This window comes from Silene latifolia, chromosome 10 (genome assembly GCF_048544455.1).
Source record: "Silene latifolia isolate original U9 population chromosome 10, ASM4854445v1, whole genome shotgun sequence".
NCBI lineage: Eukaryota > Viridiplantae > Streptophyta > Magnoliopsida > Caryophyllales > Caryophyllaceae > Silene > Silene latifolia.
Window position 1 is genome coordinate 73,625,374 of NC_133535.1, and position 22,570 is coordinate 73,647,943.

Genomic DNA, 22,570 nt, shown 5'->3' on the forward strand with positions numbered 1-22,570 from the left:
CTTTAATATCCGATAACCGATGACAGTTTATAATGAAACCGTGTCATATACATTTAGCGCATTTCGGGTCGTACCATGAGTTAAAAATAAGAGAAAGTGGAAAGCCCACTCTCTCCAAAAAAGGGCTCACGGCCGAACCATAGACAAAAGAGAGCTCTCTCTCTTTTGTTAACCTAATGCTAATTCATTTGAGAAAACATTAGGGTTTTGAGAATTGTGCCTCTCAAAATTCGGATCTCACATCCAACCAAAACTCACAAAACAATCCTCTCTATATTGCAAGGCAATTAGAGGATTCCTATTTCCTTCTAGCACAAGGGCATATCTCGGACAATCTTGGGTGCATCATTTAGGAGGAGGTCTACCTTGATCTCTCATTGCCTTTTGCACTAGGACCGAAGGTTATTTCTATATCTTTATCGTTTCATCATGTTTTTCGTTTTATGACTATAAATCATATGTAAAATTTGCGTTATAGTCCTAATTTTATAGGGTAGTATACGGATATTACCCCACAAGTGGTATCAGAGCGAGGCCACGTAAATTTTTCTATGTGATTTTCATTAAACGATTTTGAATCGATGAATTTTGTTTAAAAAAAATTGGTGCGGCTGATTTTTTTTCCATTCGGCACAAATTTTTTTTTTTGCCCTCGGCAATTCTTTAATTGCTGCGTTTTTTTTTTATGTTGCAATTTTTTTTTTTGCCTTGGGATCCGTGTAATGATTACATGGTGATGGTTATCGATTGTTCTTTGTTTTGATTTAATCTTTGCATATTACTTGTAATCGATATTCATTATAGTATGTTAAAGATCTATCAATTGCAAAACGATAAACCGTGTCGCTGTTTTTGTCTCGGTTGTTTTTATACACGGACTGTTTTTTTTTTTGCATTGGGAACCGTGTCAAGTTTACACGGTTGCTTTGTCGATTTTTGGTTTTGTTTTCGATTTGTTCTTTGCGATTGTTGTTTTAAACGATAATTACAACAATATGTGAAGAACATGTCAATTGTAATTTTTGTTTTAATCCGGAGTAGAATAAATTGCAATTGTGTTTTATCAAACCGTTTTGTTTTGATCTGTTGTTGCTCACGGTTTGAGCAATTTAATTTTTTATTTTTTTTTTGTTCTTTTTGTTGCTCTCGGTTCAGCAGCATTTAATAAAAAAAAAAAAATTTTTGGGTAATCTGGTCTTGTTCACGTCTGAAGATAAAGAAGAAGAAAAAAAAAAAAATTCAGTTTTTTTTTCGGCCCTTTTTAATGCATAAAACGGTTTTTATGCTCTCGCTTGATAGTGAAACGGTTCACCCACGTAAAATTAAGTTACTTTAAAACGATTTATTGTAACGGAATATCTCGGATTAAAATTAACTTGGCTAAAGCGGTTTTGTCTTGTAATTTTAATTATCTTTGGTGGTTTGGATAAAAATTTAACATAATTACGGAATTATGTCACGAATAAATTTAATTTTTAGTTGATGCATTTTAATTTATCGTTCTTGTTTAATTTTGAATGCTTTTAATTACGTATTTATTTATTTTTGCAAACGGTTGTAACTTAGTGTGGCCTTAGTAGAACGTGTTACCGTAATGATGGAACACGGTCTTGGTTGTATTTTGAGATCTCGTATCTCCATTTTTATTTCTTTTAATTACAGTTTTTATTTAGAATGTAAATAGGTTTATATTTGTAAATTTTAATTGTAATTTTGAGAAGACTAAAGACGGAGACCGGATGCTCACTCCCGCTACTTGGATCAAGATGGAACATCAAGACAAGCTTCTCGGGTCCAACGGTGGATTCCAAAGTTGTTATATGTTCTTTTTATTAGGATAGGCCACACTAGGAATTTATTTTTACGTATTGCATTCATTTATTTATTTTTCGTAACAATAATATGCATCATATTCCGCCTAAAAACCAAACCACCTAATTTTTGCATGAAAACTGACACATATAGAGGTTGCGAGTTAGTTTTCATTGACATTCTCATGTCACACGATTTTTAAGCCATCACCCAAATTTAATTCATTCACGCAGACGCTAGTTATTCGTTCACTTAATATGAATTATAATTCAGTTGATGGGATCTTCCTCGTATAAACAAAAATTGAGAACGGTCTTTATAGGTCAAACTCCAATGAGTCCCTTCTTCGTCGGTAGGCATAATATGACCCCTTCTACGTCGGGTAAGTTGGAACCGATTGACCTATTTTATCTCAACACTATGGTCACTCGTACGATCCTGTGACTATGGTGGACTATAGATAGGATTTACGGAAATCTATCGACCAAGAGTTCTTCCGGAAGAATTAGCTAAACAGTTGGCTTATCAATTTACAGAAATTGAGTCTTGGGATCACTTGTATCATTCTTGAGGGAGATCAATTATGCAAGTGCATTGAGTCTACATGTTAAAATGAATTTTAAATAGACTTAAATCACCTCGATGAGTTGCTTATTTCGTTTTTGTTTTTCTTTCTTTTTCAGTGTAGACCACGAACTTTTAAACTGCAAATAACAAATGGCTGGTTCTACTGATAACCCAATGCCAAGTGCCACATTGGACCGTGAGTCCTGGCTTCGGATCTTCATGAATCAGATGAATCGTCTACTCGATCAAGAATGATGGATCCAACTTCGGAGACGGGAGGCGGCATTACGGAATGCCGCCGCCGACGGAAGCTCAAATATCTATTAGAGCCCCTCCCGCAAACCCAGTCCCACGGCTAGAGTCTTTGAAATCACCAAGTTTAATGATTTCTGTATGGAAGCGGGTGCGATTAAAAACGTACTCATTTTTGCAATGGAATCCAATTTGCAGAAACGCTTCATAGCCCATGGTGCAAACAAGATTTTCACCACGCTCACTAAGGAATTCTCGAAAGCACCGAGAATCGTGACCTATGAGCATACCACTCGCTTCTTTGATGCGAGACTCCAGAAGGGCCAACCAGTTAGCCCACACATTCTCAGCATGATTGAGAATGTCGAGAAGCTGGAGACCTTTGATTGTAACATCAGCGAGAACATTGTTATCGACCGCATGCTTCATTCACTCCACGATGGTTTTTCGCAATTTAGAGCGAATTACTATATGAATGATTTGAAGAAAACCCCACATGAACGCACTCCCTTCTCGTACGGACACGAGAAGGACATGAAGTTCAGTGGGAGCTTGAAACAGGATGTTCTCGTTGTGTCAAACAAAGGGAAAGGTAAGGGCAAAGCTCGGCAAACCTAGCGAGAGGTAAACCGAAGTTCAAGAAGTCGGGTTCGGGTAAGAGTGGGCCTGGTGAGTCGAGCACCTCATCAGGCGCGACAAAGAGCAAGAATGAAAACATGGAATGCCATCATTGCCATAAGACTGGGTATTGGAGGCGTACATGTCCTGTTTATCATGAGGACTTAAAGGCAGGTCGTGTTAAACCTGTTGGCAGGTCGTGTTAAACCTGTTGGTATGTCTTCTCTCTCTTCTACTTTTATTCATATGATTGAGATTAACCACGCAAGTTACGGAACTTGGGTACTTGATACTGGTTGTGGTTCTCATCTCGTGTAATCATGTGCGGGGGCTCAAAACATCGAACCCCTCGTAAAGGGTGAGGTGGAACTGCGTGTTGGGAATGGAGCAAGAGTGGCTGCCATCTCAAAGGGGACATATGTGATCCAGCTTCCTAGCGGATTTGAGTTGTCATTATATGACTTGCTATTATGTACCTAGTCTTTCGAAAAACATTATTTCGGTTTCGCACTTGATAAACTTGGTTTTTCATTTGTAATAGAAAATAATACTTGCATTTTCTCATTACACGATATGATTTACTGACAAGGCGTCTCCATGAACGGAATTTATGTTTTAGATCCGACCACGGAAATATTACACGTAATGAATAAAAAGTTAAAGGTTGGTGACAAAGATCAAACGTATCTATGGCACAGCCGTATGGGACACATTAATGAGAAACGCGTAAAACAGCTCATCAAAAATGGAGCTATCTTGGCCTTTGATTTTCAATCATTTGGCACGTGTGAATCATGTCTCATCGGTAAGATGACTCGGATTTCCTTCAAAGGTGTTGGAATGCGCGCTGCCGACCTATTAGGACTCATACACACGGATGTATGTGGCCCTATGTCAATCACCGCACGAGAAGGCTATAGGTATTTCATCACTTTCACGGACGATTTAAGTAGATATGGCTATGTCTACTTAATGAAGCACAAAAGTGAATCCTTTGATAAATTCAAAGAATACCAAATAGGGTACAGAACCTATTGGGTAGAAAGATTAAAACACTGCGTTCGGATCGTGGTGGCGAGTATCTTTCTCACGAGTTTGATCAACACCTCAAAGACTCGTGGGATTGCCTTACGCTTAACTCCACCGAACACCTCAATTGAATGGTGTGTCCGAACGGAGAAATCGAACACTACTTGATATGGTTCGATCCATGATGAGTCACACGGTTTTACCGATTCATTATGGGGTTATGCTCTTTGTCACCGCTCTAATACTTAACCGAAGTCCGTCTAAAGCTGTTGACAAGACTCCATATGAACTATGGAAGGGAACGGTCCCTAACTTGTCCTTTATACGGGTTTGGGGCTGCGAGGCTTATGTCAAGTGGAGACACGAGGATAAGCTCGGCCCGCGATCGGTCAAGACATACTTTATAGGTTATCCTAAAGGAACGCTTGGTCATTACTTTTATTCGCCAACCGAACAACGTGTTTTTGTTGCGGCTAGTGCGACATTCTTAGAGAAGAAATTTCTCGAGAATGCAAAGAGTGATAGAACCTTCGAACTGTCGGAGATTCCAGAACCAAGTACCGAGCAACTATTGGAGGAGCCTATTCCTTCAATCCCGGTTGCGGTTAACATTCCTGAGGAACCTAGGAGGTCGGGAAGAGTCTTTATTCCTCCGGACAGATACATTGGTCTGGTCGAGGAACATGACATAGATGACATTCTACTCTTAACGAGTAGTGAACCCGCAACCTATAAAGGTGCCATGACCAGTTCTGACTCAAAGCTATGGCTTGAGGCCATGCAATCCGAGATGGACTCCATGTATGAGAACAACGTGTGGGATCTTGTTGACTTACCTGCTAAGGTTCGTCCCCTTCAATGCAAATGGCTTTACAAGATAAAGCATTCTGTGGAAGGTCAACAAGATATCTACAAAGCACGACTAGTTGCTAAAGGTTTCACCCAAGTGCCAGGTTTGCACTACGATGAGATTTTTGCACCTGTAGTCATGCTGCGTTCCATTCGGATTATCTTAGCGATTGCCGCTTTTCATGACTATGAAATTTGGCAAATGGACGTGAAAACCGCCTTCTTAAACGGCTTTTTGGAGGAAGAGTTGTACATGGTACAACCCGAAGGTTTCATTGATCCAGAACATCCTAAGAAAGTGTGCAAGCTTAAGCGTTCCATTTATGGACTTAAGCAAGCATCAAGGAGTTGGAATCATCGCTTCGACCAAGTGATCAAAGAAAATGGATTTACTCGATCGGTCGAGGAACCATGTCTTTATATCAAGTCGAGTGGGAGCAAGATTGTCTTCCTAATATTGTATGTCGATGACATACTCCTGATTGGGAATGACATACCTCTCTTAACTTCGGTGAAAGTATGGTTGAAAAACCATTTCCAGATGAAAGATCTGGGTGAGGCACAAAGAATTCTGGGCATCCGTATCTATCGAGATAGATCACGACGGATGTTATCTCTCGATCGAGTCTTACATAGACAAAGTCCTAGAGAGATTCAGCATGACTAACTCCAAGAAGGGGTTTCTTCTTATGGCTCCAGGGGTGCATTTGAGCAAGTCTCAGGCACCAGAGACACCGGAAGAGAAAGAGCGCATGGCACGGATACCTTATGCCTCGGCAATAGGATCTATCATGTACGCCATGATATGCACACGTCCGGACGTGGCATATGCATTGAGTATGACAAGTCGATTCCAACAGCATCCAGGTGAACCACATTGGTTGGCTGTCAAGAACATTCTTAAGTACCTACGGAGGACTAAAGATTGGGCATTGACTTATGGAGGCGAACAAAAGCTATGCGCAACCGGTTACGCAGATGCTAGCTTCCAAACGGATCGAGATGACTCGAAATCTCAGTCTGGATTCGTTTTTACTCTTAATGGCGCTGCAGTCACCGGAAGAGTTCAAAACAAATCACATAAAGAGATTCTACGACTGAGTCCGAGTACTATGCCGCGTCTGAAGCTACAAAGGAAGCGATATGGATGCGTCAATTCTTACATGGACTATCCGTAGTGCCTAGTTCGAATGACCCGATCACCATCTATTGCGACAATAGTGGTGCCATCTTCCAAGCTAAGGAGCCAAAGTCTAGCAACAAGTCTAGACATGTACAACGGAAAGCTCATCTAATCCGAGATTACGTGGAGCAAAAGGAAGTAGTGATAGAAAAGATTGCTACGATGATAACATAGCAGATCATCCTCTCACTAAAGCATTACGACAAGATAAGCATGAAGGGCACGTTAATTCCATGGGAATTAAACGTGTTCCTAAGTTGTAGTACTCTTTTATGGATTAGATTCATTCGCTTTTGTACTCTATACAACATCATCGTTTTGATATTTTATATATATTTTGTTTTTTCATGTGGATTTGTACGACAAATTTTGAACACCACAAAGTGAACTGAACGAACATTATATTTTTCAGTCCTTAATTGCCCACATGAGCTGATAACTCTGGCAATTATTTTGTGACGTTGGTTGATGGTGGGTTCAACTAGCCATAAGTCAACCGGTTGACTGACCAATCACAGAGGCGATTTATACGGATATTTCGTAGGACACAATTGTGACATCGACGTGGAGTCCTAAATGTTTTATAACATTCGTTGCCCGGTCGTGGATAGGACTTCCATGGTGATCCTAAGAGTCGATTCTTTTGACTATCGACTGTCTCTTGAGACTAAGGCAGATTTTGGGTGACTTTGGTTTCTTTCTCACGGTCATCCGTAACAGGGGGCCAAGTAGATTTTTTCTGGGTCATTTCATGCCGTGCTTAGATCGGAAGGAGTTCGAGTTAAAGGAAATATTCAGCCTTTATCAGGTACTAGATATTTCTCAGGGCCACTCGAGGAGTCAGAATCGAAATGCATGGCCATGCTCGGATACGGATTCGTTTTATCGCTTAAGTTACTCTCTAGTCGGGGAAACCACTCTTGATCCGGATCGATCGTAAAATACGACCTTTGTGGATCCAGATCTGCAAATTGTTTTACATTGAGTGGGAGAAATTTTAAATGAATATGAGAATCGGTTATCGCACATACACTTGTACGGACAAGTGGGAGTTTGTTGAGCCGTGTCCTCCGTTAGTGCGGATAACGTCATTGCACATACACTTGTACGGACAAGTGGGAGCTTGTTGGGGTTGGTGTCCTTAACAGTTAGTGCAAGGACTTATAAATCTCTAAAAGGATCAAAGGGTATACTTTTGTATCATAATCAGTTGATCCACGTTTATCAATAACGGTTGGCTTGCTAGATAAGTTTGACGTTATTGTCATACAGATGGCGGTGATCAACTGGTCCCTAAAAGTCACACCTATAGGATACGTTTGAGAGATGTGACGGTATGAAAATACAGTCATGTAGATGCCAAATTTGACTAACCAGTTAGTCCGAGTTATTTGACTAATAATAAGTCAAAATGTGATGTTGAGATATTTTATTTAATACGGATTAAATAAAAATGGCTAAGGCGAATTAAGCGGTTAATTCGTAAAATTAAATATAAGCGATTTATATTTGATTAATGTATATTGGATAAATTAATTATAGAATATTGTCTTTGTCGGACACGTATTAATAATTCAACTAATCCGTGTTATTAGTTGATGCTTTAATATCCGATAACCGATGACAGTTTATAATGAAACCGTGTCATATACATTTAGCGCATTTCGGGTCGTACCATGAGTTAAAAATAAGAGAAAGTGGAAAGCCCACTCTCTCCAAAAAAGGGCTCACGGCCGAACCATAGACAAAAGAGAGCTCTCTCTCTTTTGTTAACCTAATGCTAATTCATTTGAGAAAACATTAGGGTTTTGAGAATTGTGCCTCTCAAAATTCGGATCTCACATCCAACCAAAACTCACAAAACAATCCTCTCTATATTGCAAGGCAATTAGAGGATTCCTTCTAGCACAAGGGCATATCTCGGACAATCTTGGGTGCATCATTTAGGAGGAGGTCTACCTTGATCTCTCATTGCCTTTTGCACTAGGACCGAAGGTTATTTCTATATCTTTATCGTTTCATCATATTTTTCGTTTTATGACTATAAATCATATGTAAAATTTGCGTTATAGTCCTAATTTTATAGGGTAGTATACGGATATTACCCCACAGAATGTGTAAAAAGCACTGATGTGTAAGTTAAACAGGCGAAGGGCACGCTTCAGGATGAGCGCTACCAACTGAACGTAACCGTACCTGTTCCAGAACTACAAAAGGTTAACGCATATTTAGAATGCTCCCACTGTGGCAAAAGGACTGAGTATGTATCTGGTGAAACTTTCAATTGTGAGACATGTACCAAAGACAACGTGGTGTCTGAGCCAAGGTCAACTACCCCCCTTTCATTAACAATATACATCCCACATACGTGCATCTCATCCATTTTTTACCTCTTTACCTTGTAATGCAGGATCACGTTCAATTGTGAAATATCTGATGGCACAGACCAATTGGAAATAACGACATTTACTTCAGACACGGAGACTCTGTTTCAGATGTCTGCAGTAGATATATTCCACCTTAAGCACTCGGTATGCAACTCATTTCGGTAGAAACATTTTCCGTATTAAATTGCACCTAGACGTACCGTCCATCTTTAGCCGTATCTATTATAACACTATTATTAACACATCCTTAGACACGTTCCCACATGGTGCTCCTTAACACATCCCTCTTAAGCTTTACTTCTCTTATTTCTTCAAGGAGGACTCCATAACATTTGGTAGAGTTTGCGAGGGCCTGAAAAAAACCCTTTCATAGTTGAACTTTCGCCAAAGACAGCACTGTCAAGAAATAACACATTGAAGTGGGCTTTACGCCGAGTCGTTCCTCGCCCTCCCCAAAGTCTGCTTGCTGAACAGATGGCACAGTCGGCGCCCAAAGGAGCAGAAATAGGCATTACCGCTGTTCAGCCGACCCCATCAGTAGCAAGGCAGTTGAATTTTGGAGAATCAGCGCAACAACCCACAGACCTCACACTGGTTGAAGTAGAAGTCAGTTCTGATTATCCACCTTTACGAAAACTTCCTGCCTCAATGACGCCAATTTCTGTCACTGAACCACTGCCTACTGTTACTATTGAAGATAGAACATGCCTTTCACAAACTGATGTTTCTACTACAGCACCATCGCTTATTACACTTTCCCCCAAAGCTGCTCAGGCTGGAATTACTGAAATTACTCCTGCACCAGCCACGCCTATTCTCAAAGCACCTCAAATGGAAAAGAAAACTGCTGCAACACCAGAAACCCCTGCGCAGAGCACTCCAAAGCGCACCAATGCTAAGCAAGCTGTTATGCCTCCTTCTAAAAAAAATAAGGGGGTCGCCAGTTCGGCGGTAAACAATTAGACCACTTCTGTGGAAACACCCGCTGTTTGCATACAACATAGTTGTAAATATTAACTATGTTTCCTTTTCCTACCGACCAGTTCTGTACAGCGCACCTCCTTGCCACTTCTACTACACGATGTGGTTTGATAAAAGGCTATAGGGCGCCTACAGTCTTTTGGGAACACTTTTGCATATCTAGCAATGTGTTCCACCCAAAAGCACAGTTCTACCGCTTTTGGGTTCTAATGACCAAAAAACATGTGGACTCTTGGAAATTATGAATAAACCACTTATTATTAATGAAAAAAAACGTATGTATGGAACAACCTCTAGAACCTATTTACACAATGAAGTGCTACTAATCCTTTTACTACTACCTATAATCGCGTGCTCTCTATGACGCTTACACTACTGTCTGCCGAACAGTGTGTACTTCTGCGTAGATGACGACCACCTTTCATGGGTTGTGCTGTAATAATACTGAACTCCTTCTGGGTTCCTTGTGTGGTGGCTGCATAAACATTTGGCCACAAATGGTACCTTAATTACAACGCACTTCTAAAATGCCTGCAAGAAACCCGTCCTATGATAACTAAGTAACATTTCTGAACCACTAGACCAATTGCTGTATGTACACAGACATAGTTAAGCCCGCAATATTTAGCTTCACGTCACGTTTTTTCGTCTCAGTAACGTGATCGCCTAGCACGTAACTAATTCTCTACAGGAACATAGCAGAACAAACCAACCCATCCCATCTAAAGCATACCTAGGTATTCCCTTCAAAACACAATCCCCTAAAATAAGAAGGTTATATGCAAAGCTCACCAAGTGGCCTTACTACCATAATTGTTGGCGTCACAGTCCCCTCAAATAAGCAAATTATATGCAATACTCAACAACTGACATGCTAAAAGCAAATTCTAGAGAAACCATGAAGTGACCTTATAGGACACCCCTGCCTACATCCTACACTGCATCCCCCACAAATATCTTGCAAATATTTCAATACATTTAACCAAGACAAAATTTGTAAAGTAATACCAAATTAAACTATCCTTTAAATTGTTTTTCTTAAGCAACAAACATATATATATATATATATATATATATATATATATATATATATATATATATATATATATATATATATATATATATACCATTAGCATTATAAATCAAAACTTTATTAAATTGCTAAAAAAATAGAAAACTGAAAACAGTGTCCCTGGAACCAGCCATTTGTTATTGCCGCCTGAAGGTGTACCATGTTAGCTCTGTCGTTTGGTGTTTAAGCATAATAGTAGTTCAGCACGATCCGTTTATAGCGGACTATAACAAACTAATTACGCTTTCCCAAACTGCCAACAGCATGCTTTGCATACCTGTATCATAAAAGCAACATAACTACCGTATACTTAGATATGCTTATAATGTCGTCTTGCAACAATTGTTTGTCACTATGTTTGGATAACTACTATCCTTAATTGTTTGTCTTACACTACCTAATCTATGCAGCTCACCATGAGACCTCGACGAAAATACATCAGGGAACTCTCGGGAGATACCGGCCCGTACACCATTAGAGCAAAAGTCGTTGAGAAAACAAATGTACATTCTGAACCAGCTGGCCAAGGCTTGGAGCTACAAATAATCACATTCCAAGATGAGGAGGTAACTCTAAGAAATTTAGAGCTGGTTTTAAATATTATACATTGTCGTAGAGACAGAAATTGTCGTAATCGAATGCAATATACTATCGTATTCTTAAGAGCATTAAAAAATATACCAGAGATTTACAAGATTCCTTAATAGTAAAACAAAACTTCGTTAATTCTGTCGTTGTTAAGAGACCAAATAAAATAAATAGTCCAGCGTGGTTTTGAACAACAGCGACAAACCATATAGATGCGACTTATTCGCTAATGAAACGTATACCTAGATGTAATAGAAGCAAAATCAAGTGCTGCTCAGAAACAACGCACAAGACAGTCTATAGTACCTCAACATTAGAAACCTTGACAGCTGTGCACCCTAACCTTGAACTTATAATTATGTATAAACTATGTTTAGAACACGTTTGGCAGGTTCTTCAATTTAGAAATCTGCTAAAGTAGTGTGTAGCAAATGCTAAACCCAACCAAAATACCGGTTAAACATACACAATAAAAACAACCTTGCCCATATTTCAGTATTTATTCTACAAAACAAGTTTACTAACTATTCTACATTTTGTAAAATACAATAAAACTGTTACTTTGCTGCAGGGTACTAAGATGCGCACTTTCCTACACGAAGATGAGCTTGAAATATTTGAGGACATGATCCATGACGACATGGAATACGATATCTCCAATGTCAAGCTAAAGTTAGACATCGATGCGGCTTCGGATAGTCCTACTGGACAAATGGTTGACATGTATTTCAACATAAACACCATTGTCCAACCCGTATCTGATGAAGAAATTCCTGCGACTTCTAATTACGTATTAATTGGATCAATACCCAGAAAGGTTACACTGGAAGATCGCTATGGTAAGGCATAGTAAACTGTAATTTACAACGTCCTTAAATCGTAAACCCCCCCCCCCCCCCCCCGCACCCCCCTCCCCGTCTTTAACTAAATCTTCAATTTTAGACGTGTTAGGAGTTGTTATCTATGTTGACCGACACTGCCATACTACTGCCAGCCAACGGGAAGCAACAGATGTTTGTGAAGTTCTGATTGTTGATCACAGGTCAGAACAATCCTAAATTAAAGATAACCTACAAACTTTTAGTTAAAGAATCTGTATGAAACCATTTACTCTCACTCGCGGTTTCCATGTGCAGTCATGAACAGGTTCTGATATTAACAGCCTGGTCGGGGATGCCTTTGAAAGAGTGTTGTGCATTGCATTCCATAGCAACAAACTTTCCTGTTGTTGCTTTTACAGCTCTAATGCCGAGCTATCAGAAAGGTAATCTGTTATCAAATTAAATCGATTTAACATCGGTAATAGCGGCTATACATGAACACCATAACAACGCCACTACCTTTAGGCTTTTCCCTTTCAACAACGCATTCAACATTCGTCATCTTGGATCCTCCAGGACAAGAGGCCGACTCACTTAGGACTTGGTAAGAGCTGTTGCATTACAAAATTTAATCTGAACCCTATTTCAGACACTGCTAACTAAGCGGTATTTACAGGGCCACGGAAAACAAAACCCTGCTTCATGCAAAGAGACAGCATGTCTACGATACTCGTCTTCCGGGAATTACGCGTGCCATCACAACAATTGAAGCACTCCTAAAAAAGGGGGTAGGTGTAATATACATCATACATACAGAGCAAAATTTATTATGACATACTACTGAATTACAAGACTTGGCGAAAAAATTATTAGCACAGTCATGTTCTGGCCATTTTTTCCAGTTGAAATTGGTAACTACAACTTAATACATTCAAAATACAGGCTAACAACACTTTATAAGAGGAGCAACACTGGCTACATGTGAAGCTGCATCAGTTTGATCCACAGGATGTCCACTTATACCATGGTTGTAGTAACTGCGGCACCGACAACGCTGAAGAAATAGGTGATGCATATATGTGTCCTGGCTCCCTACAGGAAAACGTCATTTCCACTCCAAGGTATTAATGTAACAACCTAAAGACCCAATATCAAATATTAGAACCTTACCTCCAGAATGTTTTGTGTATACAGGATGGCAGGAACTTTTGAAGTGGCAGACGATACTGGAGTGTACACTCCATCTGCATACACTGAAAATATGGAAAGTTTATTGGAATTGAAAGCTCCCACCCTATACTCTATGAATCCACAGGTATTACCCGTTTTTTTGTTGCGCAATACATGTAGAAATCCAGCAGGCCTATAGAGTTTTCAATTTAGACGTTAGCTAAACATTCATGCACATTCCTTAAATGCAGGAAAGACAGTCCTACCTCGAATACATTGGAGGCAGATTTACGCAGAACAAACTGTACGTGCAAGTCGTACCAATTGCAGCTCTTTCTAGAATTCAAGAGTTGAAGTGGGTGCTCCAGAAAATCTCTCTAATCTAGACAACATATATTCAAGTAACATTTTGAAGAATTTTGGATCAGATTTGTTGCCACTACACACTACGAAGTATAAGCAAAAAAAGGTTTCGGGTTAGGTGCCCTTGAGACAGTTCTACAAATATCTGCAGTAGCAGGAAGAACAAATTGATCAAATCAAATTTTAGCGGGTGATTAGAACAAAAAACTACTAGACTACCCCGTGTTTGGGTGTATAACTATATAACTTCTCTAGCAAACCTATGTCGTACTAATTGTATATATTCCTATCTATGTCCAAGTTGATTGGCGACAAGGTAGTTGTACTCTACGATTACCAAGTCCGCCAATGCTGTAATGAAGCATTGCCCTAGCCACAATTGCAAGGAACCGATTCAGTTAAATCTGTAAAACGGTGAAAGCCAAACACGTAAACTAATTCACCAGCCAATCTACAGCTACGCACGCTTTAATTACTCTCGATTGACGTGCAAATGATGCCAGGTGTTCGTCAAATTGCAGCTCCGCGCCCGGGAGGGCGCGGCGCAGCGACTAGTATATATAAGATGTAGACCGGCGTAGGTACATCTTTTTGGAGAAGTCCTAGTGAGTGATCTGGAAATAGGTCAACAAAGAAAATGGAGATATTCGGAATGAACTTCAACTGCGTAATTGATTCAATTAGCCATGGCCAAATTCCTGAAAAAGCTTGTTTACTTCCCTTAATTTCCAAACTCCTGGGTTACTGCATCGTTGCCGCTTCCACTACTGTCAAAATCCCCCAGGTCTCTCTCTTTTTCCATATAAAATTGCATTTTTATCCAATTCAATTCAATTCTGAAAATTTTCATTAATATTGGATAAATTGATTATTTGATCATATAGGTCTGTAATTTTAGTGATACAAGTAGTGTTTTGTGGAATTCAGTGAGTGGTGATTCTCTGTCCCATTTCCGTGTCGATATCTAGTATCTCATTACTTCTCCTTTTGACACATAATCCTTAATCATAGAAAACATTGTGTAAATCAAATTAAATGGTTGATGTTTCGGAAGCTTAAAGTGATGATCCACTCTAAATGATATCCATTTAATTCAAATTTTGATGCACTACGAGTTACGATTAGTTTACATGGTTGGCTGGCGTGCGGTGGATGGAATTACAGTCGCGCAATTGATTGCTTTTGTTTCGGTATAAAGGGAGTGGGTTTCGAACCATGATAGTGAATTTACCTCTCAATAACTTTACTTATACTACTTGATGTACCTATTTTGCAATTGATTGTGGTGTTTTGGGTATGGCGATTGCTGCGAATAACATTTGTGGTGGTGGTGGTGTGTAAATGACATACGCAGATATTGAAGATTTTGGAACATAAAAGTATTAGAGGGCTAAGTGTGGCGGCTTTTGAGCTTGAAGTCATTGGCTACACCATTTCTCTTGCATATTGCCTTCATAAAGGACTTCCCTTTTCAGCATTCGGTGAATATGCCTTCCTCCTAGTTCAAGGTACATTGCCATTATTGCCTTTTTCTCTGTACTCCCATCGTCATGCCTGAAACATGGGGGTACATTTTTTTTATGCGCTATCCCCATGTTTTAAAGCTATTTAATTCATTGGTAACCTAGAGCAGCTTAGTCTATAGAGTAAGGATGAAATAACTTTTTGAAGAATAAGTTGTAACTTGTGAGCTTCAAGATTTTGGTAAAAACAGGTTGTGACTCAATTGAGAGGAGAGAGTGCCATATTAAGGGAGTTGGTGAAACCAATCACACTGAATTCTGAAACTACTGAAAGTGTAGTGCCTGTACAGGATATCTCTAAAAAGGAGGGTGATGTGGCTTGTAAGGAAGTGGTTGTTTGTCTGGCGAATGGAGTTATCGAGAGATTGTTACATTTTGTCCAGAATTGTCTTTATGTTGATCTACTTGTTATTACCAAAGACTCCAAATATGTCCACAAAAGTTGACACTTCGTGATATCCTGTTATGATGGGGTAGAAATGAGAATATAGGCTTTGGAGTTGTAGGAGATCTATTCTTAATTAGTCTTGTGTTTATTAATCTTTTTGTTTCTGTTCATCTTGTAATTTGTATGATCATCAATTTTTCAAGTCTAAAAACCTGCTTCCCTTTGGCCTATTTTGTGCAGCTATTATTCTTGTTGCTGTAATCTATTATTTCTCACAACCTGTGGGAACCGGAAGATGGATGAGGGCACTAATGTATCCTTTGCTTTTTGCATCTACATAATGTGTTTCTCACTAACATCTACTACTATCCCGTACTTGTTGTCTCATTTGGCTTAAATGGTCAACTGATCTCAACTTTGACCATTAATCTCTCCATATATAAGTAGGAATACTATGTAGAATTGTTATGTTTGATAAACAACCATTTTCACATAATCATTTTTTTTTTAAATTTCCAACTGTTTTATGTTGTAAGAAAATATCGGTCAAAGTCAACAAAGTTTGACCAACGAGTCGACAACATAAACGGGATGGAGGTAGTACAATACAAAACTTAACAATGGTGACTTAAGATTTTGTGGCATTGCTCCAACAATCTTAGCTGGCAAAATTGATCCTATGCTTTTTGAAGCATTATATGTAAGGTTCCATCCATCACAGATACTATACTTAATTCTTTTTAGTTCAGTCGCATTCCTGTGATCAGTAGTTAAATTATTTTGTTGCTGTCCAGGCCATTATGTCATTCTTCTCGGCTATTGGCATTTGGCTCGCAAAACACTTATTGATCTTTTCACCATCTACTGCAGGCATCACAACATGCAATATTTCTTTGTGCCAGGATTCCTCAAATATGGAAAAATTTCAGTGTAATTTCAAGTCCTTTGGTTCATGTTTTGATATATTATTAGTAACTTTCCAGCATCATGATTAAAGCAGTCATTTATTGTATCTACCTCCCTCTAATGTGTATGCCTTTGGTTATCATGTACTCCCTATCTACTATCCCAATTTGCCGATATCTTCTCTGGGCGAAGAAATTATCTGTTCTTGATATGAAATCAACCAGTATTAGGGAAGAAGTCCCTGTCAAAGTATTGTAAACCATGGGAAATTCAGTGGAGTCAGAACATCCAGTAGATGTCCTTCTAAATCACAGTACAGGATTCTGATACATATGCATACCCCACACAACTTGAGCACCGTGTCCCGTGTCCCGTGTCCCGTGTCCCGTGTGCATGCTTTTCCCCAGTTTCAACTTTTTTTGGTTTTCTTTATTGATACTGTGAATGTTCTGTCTCAGTCAAGTTTCTATTCCAATGGTTTTCTTCCTAGCACGTGCTCCTCTCGCTTATGCCTATTTTTGTGTGGATTACTGGAATTGCATACCTATCCTGAAATGAAATATTCTACATTTCTACTTTTGAGTAAACACATGTTTTTTCTCAAGAGCTGATATACCTGTGCCATAAATATACTGACTGTTCAATCGAGAAATGGGGTTGCTGTTCTACTCTTGATATTTCTCCAATTAAATTACATCCTTTATAGTTGCCGTTGTTGAAACACTTCTAATTGAACTTCTCCTTGTTCAAAATGTCTTGCTATGATTTCTCTCTTCCACAACAGCTTTTGAAAGGCGTGGCTGGTAATCTTCAGTTAAACTCTTCCCAAGTCCCAACACATATATTACAAGTCTTCATGACACTGTTGAGCATATTTTGATTCTGGATCCTCATACCTGGTGGTTGATTGGATATCATAGGGTTGTCTTTCATTTATCTTTACATTTTTAACAGCTATCTTGTAACATGCAGAATAAATCTACTGGGGAACTCAGCTTTCTCACTTGTTTCATGAACTTTGGGGGTTCAATGGGTGAGCTAATAGATCTCTAATAGATTTTTCCAGCACCTCTGATTAATTGGGACTAAGAATTCTTCACGTTGTGTTGTAGTGAGGGTCTTTACCAGCATGCAGGAGAAAGCACCTTCAAGTGGTATCCTTGTTTTCTGCAATTGTTCAAATTTCTCTCTTACATGGAGATGGTTTAATTGTGTTATAGCTTATATAATTAAAGCGCATAGGTAGGGTGGTTACGGAATGTGTGCAGTCTGCTAGTTTGACCCTCATATTACGTTGCAACCCGCGCCTGACACTAAAATTTGAACATGGAGATATCAGTTGGACTCCTCATTTAAAGCCAAAAACATGAAGATTTCCAATGAAATAGACAAATCCGACTCACAAACACATCCTTGTATCGGATAATTCTAGCTGAGTCTAAGTAACATAGTTTACAGTAGGACTTCTTTAAGCTACCGTCCAGTTATTCAAAATTGTTTACTGCTATTTTATAATAAGGTCAACATTATGTCTTGTAGCCTTGTAGGTCATGATACATGTCACTTCACTTGACACTGGTATTTTATAATAGGTCAACAATATTTCTTGTAGGTCATGATACAAGACATGGAATTATGCTTAGTAGTATAAAAAGATGAATGATTTATACAACTCACGTGACATGAAACTTAGAAAAACAAAGGCCATTTTGCTTTGAACTCCGACATTCTAAATTTCTAATGGTACCGGGGATAATTTGTCCCCTTCTCTATATGTAATTGACAATAGGACTAATTTAGCATTTATAACTAGCCGTTGAGAATCTGCTATTGGTGCCCAATGTTGAGAAGCCTTTCCATCACATCCCTATATGAACCAGCCTTACAGTAGAAAGGCACCCTTCTCAAGGGTGAGCCTTCCAATCATCCACAAAGCCCATTTTGGGTTACTTTCAAAGTTCATGACTCGAGGCAGTTAGGCTATGTTTCTTTGTTTTTCAAGGCCAGGTACTTTTTAATAAAATCTTTTAGTCATCGCATTGGCGGACCCATATTAAGTTGAGGACAGTTGAAAAAAAAAATTGTGCAATTAACTCAATTTTGATTTTGAAAGTTTTATTTTCTTTGAAGGCTAAATTGTTATTTACTACTATTATATACACTTTTCTTTTCTAATTACTACCTAATATAGGCCCTGTTTGGCAGATTCATGATAGCGGAAAAGTTACTAGAATACGGTTAGTAGAGTTTAGTAGCAGGTTTGAGTATCAAACAAATTAGCAGAGTTAGAATAGGGTGTTCGGTAATTAGCAGATTTTAAGATAATTAGAATGGTTTCATGAATAAATTAAATATGCTAATGCAATATGCTGATTAGCAGCATTTTCAAAAACAGTAGATTCCGACCAATATGCTATCAGAATACGCCGTTTACCAAACACATGAAAATAGTAGATTGCTTGATCAAACTACTAATTAGGCCGGAATCTACTAATTTCGCTCAAGATGGCCATAATTTTTTTCCAAAGATTATTACCTATTATGAGACTGTCACAGATTGGTATCTAAAATGAAATCTTGTATGCTTTTTAAAGCGCAAAAGTGATTCCTGGTCAGTTTTAGTTATTTAGTTCTTTATTCTAATGTTTCGTGCTTTTTAATTGCTAACTAGCTAGATCCCGTACAATGTGTGCGCTGTTTATACAGAGTTTTACTTTTCATTGTATTATTTATAGGTTAAATTGATATCTCATTAATATTCATATTTTTTTTCAATGTATTTCGATTTGAAAAATAAATTGATCTGCAAAACTAACCAAGAAAATTGAATTATGTCATGAAATGTGTAATTTAATGAAAATATTTGTTAAAATTCGAAGCTAATGATTTTTTTTAAATTTTTTTTTCAAATTTTCTTAATGAATTTTCTTATCACAAAGCTATAACAGCAGTTTATAGCTTTATTTTATATGGGTAAGTAAGCGTCAAATCGTTAATAATAGCATTAATTGAAAGATTTAGGCTCTGTTTGGTAAACAACATATTAGGTGAAATTAGTAGATTCCGGCTAAAATAGTAGTTTGACCACTCAATCTACTAATTTCACGTGTTTGGTTAATGGCATATTCAGATTGCATATTGGCCGGAATCTACTGTTTTTTAATATGTAGCAGCATATTGTAATAGCATATTGAGTTTATACGTGAAAATGGTAGATTTGTCCTATAATCTGCTAATTACCAAACACGTTTTCTTAATTCTGCAAATTTAATATAATGGTCAAACCTGTTACTAAAATCTGCTAACGCTATCTGCTATGATAAATCCGCTTTTGCCGTTTGCCAAACAGTTAGCAATTTGTAGTTTATGAGTTTATAACAATTTTATTATTTTAATTAAAAGAGTTTAGTTTAAAATTTAATAGAAAAATCATAGTTTGATTAAAAGAATATATTTTATCGAAAGGATAATGTTTTAATGAAAGAAAATCTAATGTCATTTGTTTCCTTATTTAAAAAAGTGCATTTTGGAGTGAAAATATTTCATGTTTTGCCTATTCTTTTAATATATAGGGGATGAAATGATGAATGAATGTAATGTGCAAAACAGGTCGAAAAATTCTTTAAAATGCTGATGTGAGTTCATTTTAGGTACCAATTTGTAACAAAATTCCAGTTCACTTAATATCTTGTAGAAAGAATTTAGGCGAAACGACTGCCCCACCTGGGCAATGCCACAACCATCACCTGAAAACCAATGGCCCACCCGCGAAACCTCTTCCTCCACCGTCAAAAACTCTAGAGTATATTTTTTAACTAATTACTACTCCCTCCGCTTCATTAGAGTGTTTACCTTTTCTTATTAGGTAAGTGCATTACATGTTTAGCAGACTTTTAACCATGATGTTGGACAATGCTTATCTAATAATTCAAGAGTCAGTTCCATAATTACCTTTTTAGGTAGAATAATAATTTAAGAGGCTCCCTCAAAAAAAAAAAAAAAAAAAAAAAAAAAAATTAAGAGGCTCTCAGTATGTTTAGTTGCCGGATGTCATGTTAGAAACAAAAAAAAAAGAGCTTTTGTTCTGCTTCAACTTTTTTACCGAAAAGAAAAGATGAGACATTTCTTAATTAGGCCATATGATTGTGATGTAAATACCCCCTCTCCTATATAGCTCAGATGAGAGCCGTTTTAATCGCTATACGGTGCTTTTTCTTGATTTTGATTTAGAGATGTCTAAAACCCTCTCTTCATCCCCATTTACTTTGGTAGTCAAACAATGTCGATTTTGAGTGATATTCTCTCACAATTTACATTAGTTGAAAGTTTTTATAAAGGATAACTTAAAAATATTTGTCTTGATAGTTGAAACATGACAATTTACATGGTATCTATAGATATAACTGGAAATTTAATGGTCAAAGGTGAAATCGGTAGGCTATCAAAGCTAAACATGAACAATAAATTCGGGATGTAGGTAGTAGATAATAAGCTCAGTGTAGTGTAGTGTAGGGTTAATTGGTGTTTTAGTTGTTTTGATCGAGACTAGCCTTGAAATAACATCTGTGTTTCTTTTCCATGGTAAGTATAGCTCAACTATGGGGGGAGGTTCTATTGTCATTTGATGCTGTCAATTTGATCAATATTATGTGATGCTAATTTTGTTGAAAGTTGTTTACTCTCTTTCCTCCTGCAAATAAGTTGTGATTCCTTAATTATCTTCTAGTTGTGATGGGTTGTGTCCTTGGTGCCATTACGAATGGTACCCTCTTGAGCCAGATTGTCATATATCAGAAGCCTCCTGCCCGGAAAGAAAAGAAGGACGAGTAAAGAAACTTATATGTGAGTGGATTTGTTCACGGCTGGGCAACTATTCTATTTGCTGCAATCTAAAGAAGCCAGAGGATCATCGTCTCGAAGTGTCAAGTTCTATGACCAAGTTATTACAATTACTGTTTGCTTTAGGTTCAAGAGATGTGATACAAGGTAATATGGACATTGATACCTGTAGTTTTGGAGGAAAACAATTTGGACACGGCGATGCTGGTATTATTGTTTGAATTGTACTTTGGCAAGCTTAGAAAGTTTTATTTTAAGATACCAATTTGTTGAACATGTGGCCCTGTCTTGGTTGACGGTTGTGTGCATATAATCTGCATCATTTGTTGTTTATTTTTCATTTAATTATAGGATATACTTTTTGTTTTCTTTTTTTTTTTTTTTTGGAGCAGCAGTAAAATCAACCTATTACAATCTCATAGCCCTTTTAGCTAGACTATGAGCATAGTTATTAAGAGTTCTCGGAATAAAACTAAACAAAGACATTGAAACAACGGAACAAAAACCTAATATCATCTCAGACTCCTTTTATAAGATGTTGCTCTTTGGTTAGTCCTGTCACTTGATGCAGCAATAGAAGGCAATCTGAAGATAGGTCAACGTGGAAGAGACCTCAGGACACGGCCCATTTATGAGCTTCACACAGACCTCTTGCTTCCGCTTGAAGTGCCGACTCCACTTTGAATTTAATAACCCCTGAAACACAATAGCACCATTATAGTTATAGGTGACGCACCGAGCTAAGGCCTCCAGATTCACTAACCAACAAGCATCCACTTTAATCCTTCCCGCACTGTAGCTGCAATCTTTACCCACCAGATAAAATGGCAACATTTCCTCATCCTCCCGTAAGGTCCTCCGACCAAACCATATCATGACCAAGATTTCCTGTAGCAGACTCTCTTCCTAACTCCCGTACCTTGATACCCAAAGATGCATTAGTGACCTGCATATCGAAAAAAGGCGGTATAAAGAAATTCTTTCCCTTGAAGAGAATTAAATTCCTCCATACCCAGATATTCCAAATAATAGAAAGAAACTGAAAATCCTGTCTTCCGAATCCGTTAAAGTTCCCAAATAGTTTATGCAATTAATGATCCACTCCTCAATACCAATTGTAATGATGAGTCATATTTATATATACATTTATGCCTCCTAGTTACTTTTGAGACGTTTTTGTGCTATAATATTTCATTTATATACCGTTTTTGTTAGAATATCG

General features: G+C 38.0%; 1 protein-coding gene across 1 annotated transcript; it reads left to right on the forward strand.

The window, feature by feature from the left end:
• Window positions 1-14,002: 14,002 nt before the first annotated feature.
• LOC141605679 (mannose-P-dolichol utilization defect 1 protein homolog 2) lies at window positions 14,003-21,681 on the forward strand. The gene is made up of 8 exons (XM_074424550.1): window positions 14,003-14,476; window positions 15,047-15,200; window positions 15,844-15,916; window positions 16,237-16,303; window positions 16,474-16,533; window positions 17,482-17,542; window positions 17,622-17,663; window positions 21,236-21,681. Exons 1-8 carry the CDS (start codon window positions 14,330-14,332, stop codon window positions 21,337-21,339), a joined length of 708 nt encoding a protein of 235 aa, XP_074280651.1. The 5' UTR covers window positions 14,003-14,329; the 3' UTR covers window positions 21,340-21,681.
• The last annotated feature ends 889 nt before the right edge of the window (window positions 21,682-22,570 follow it).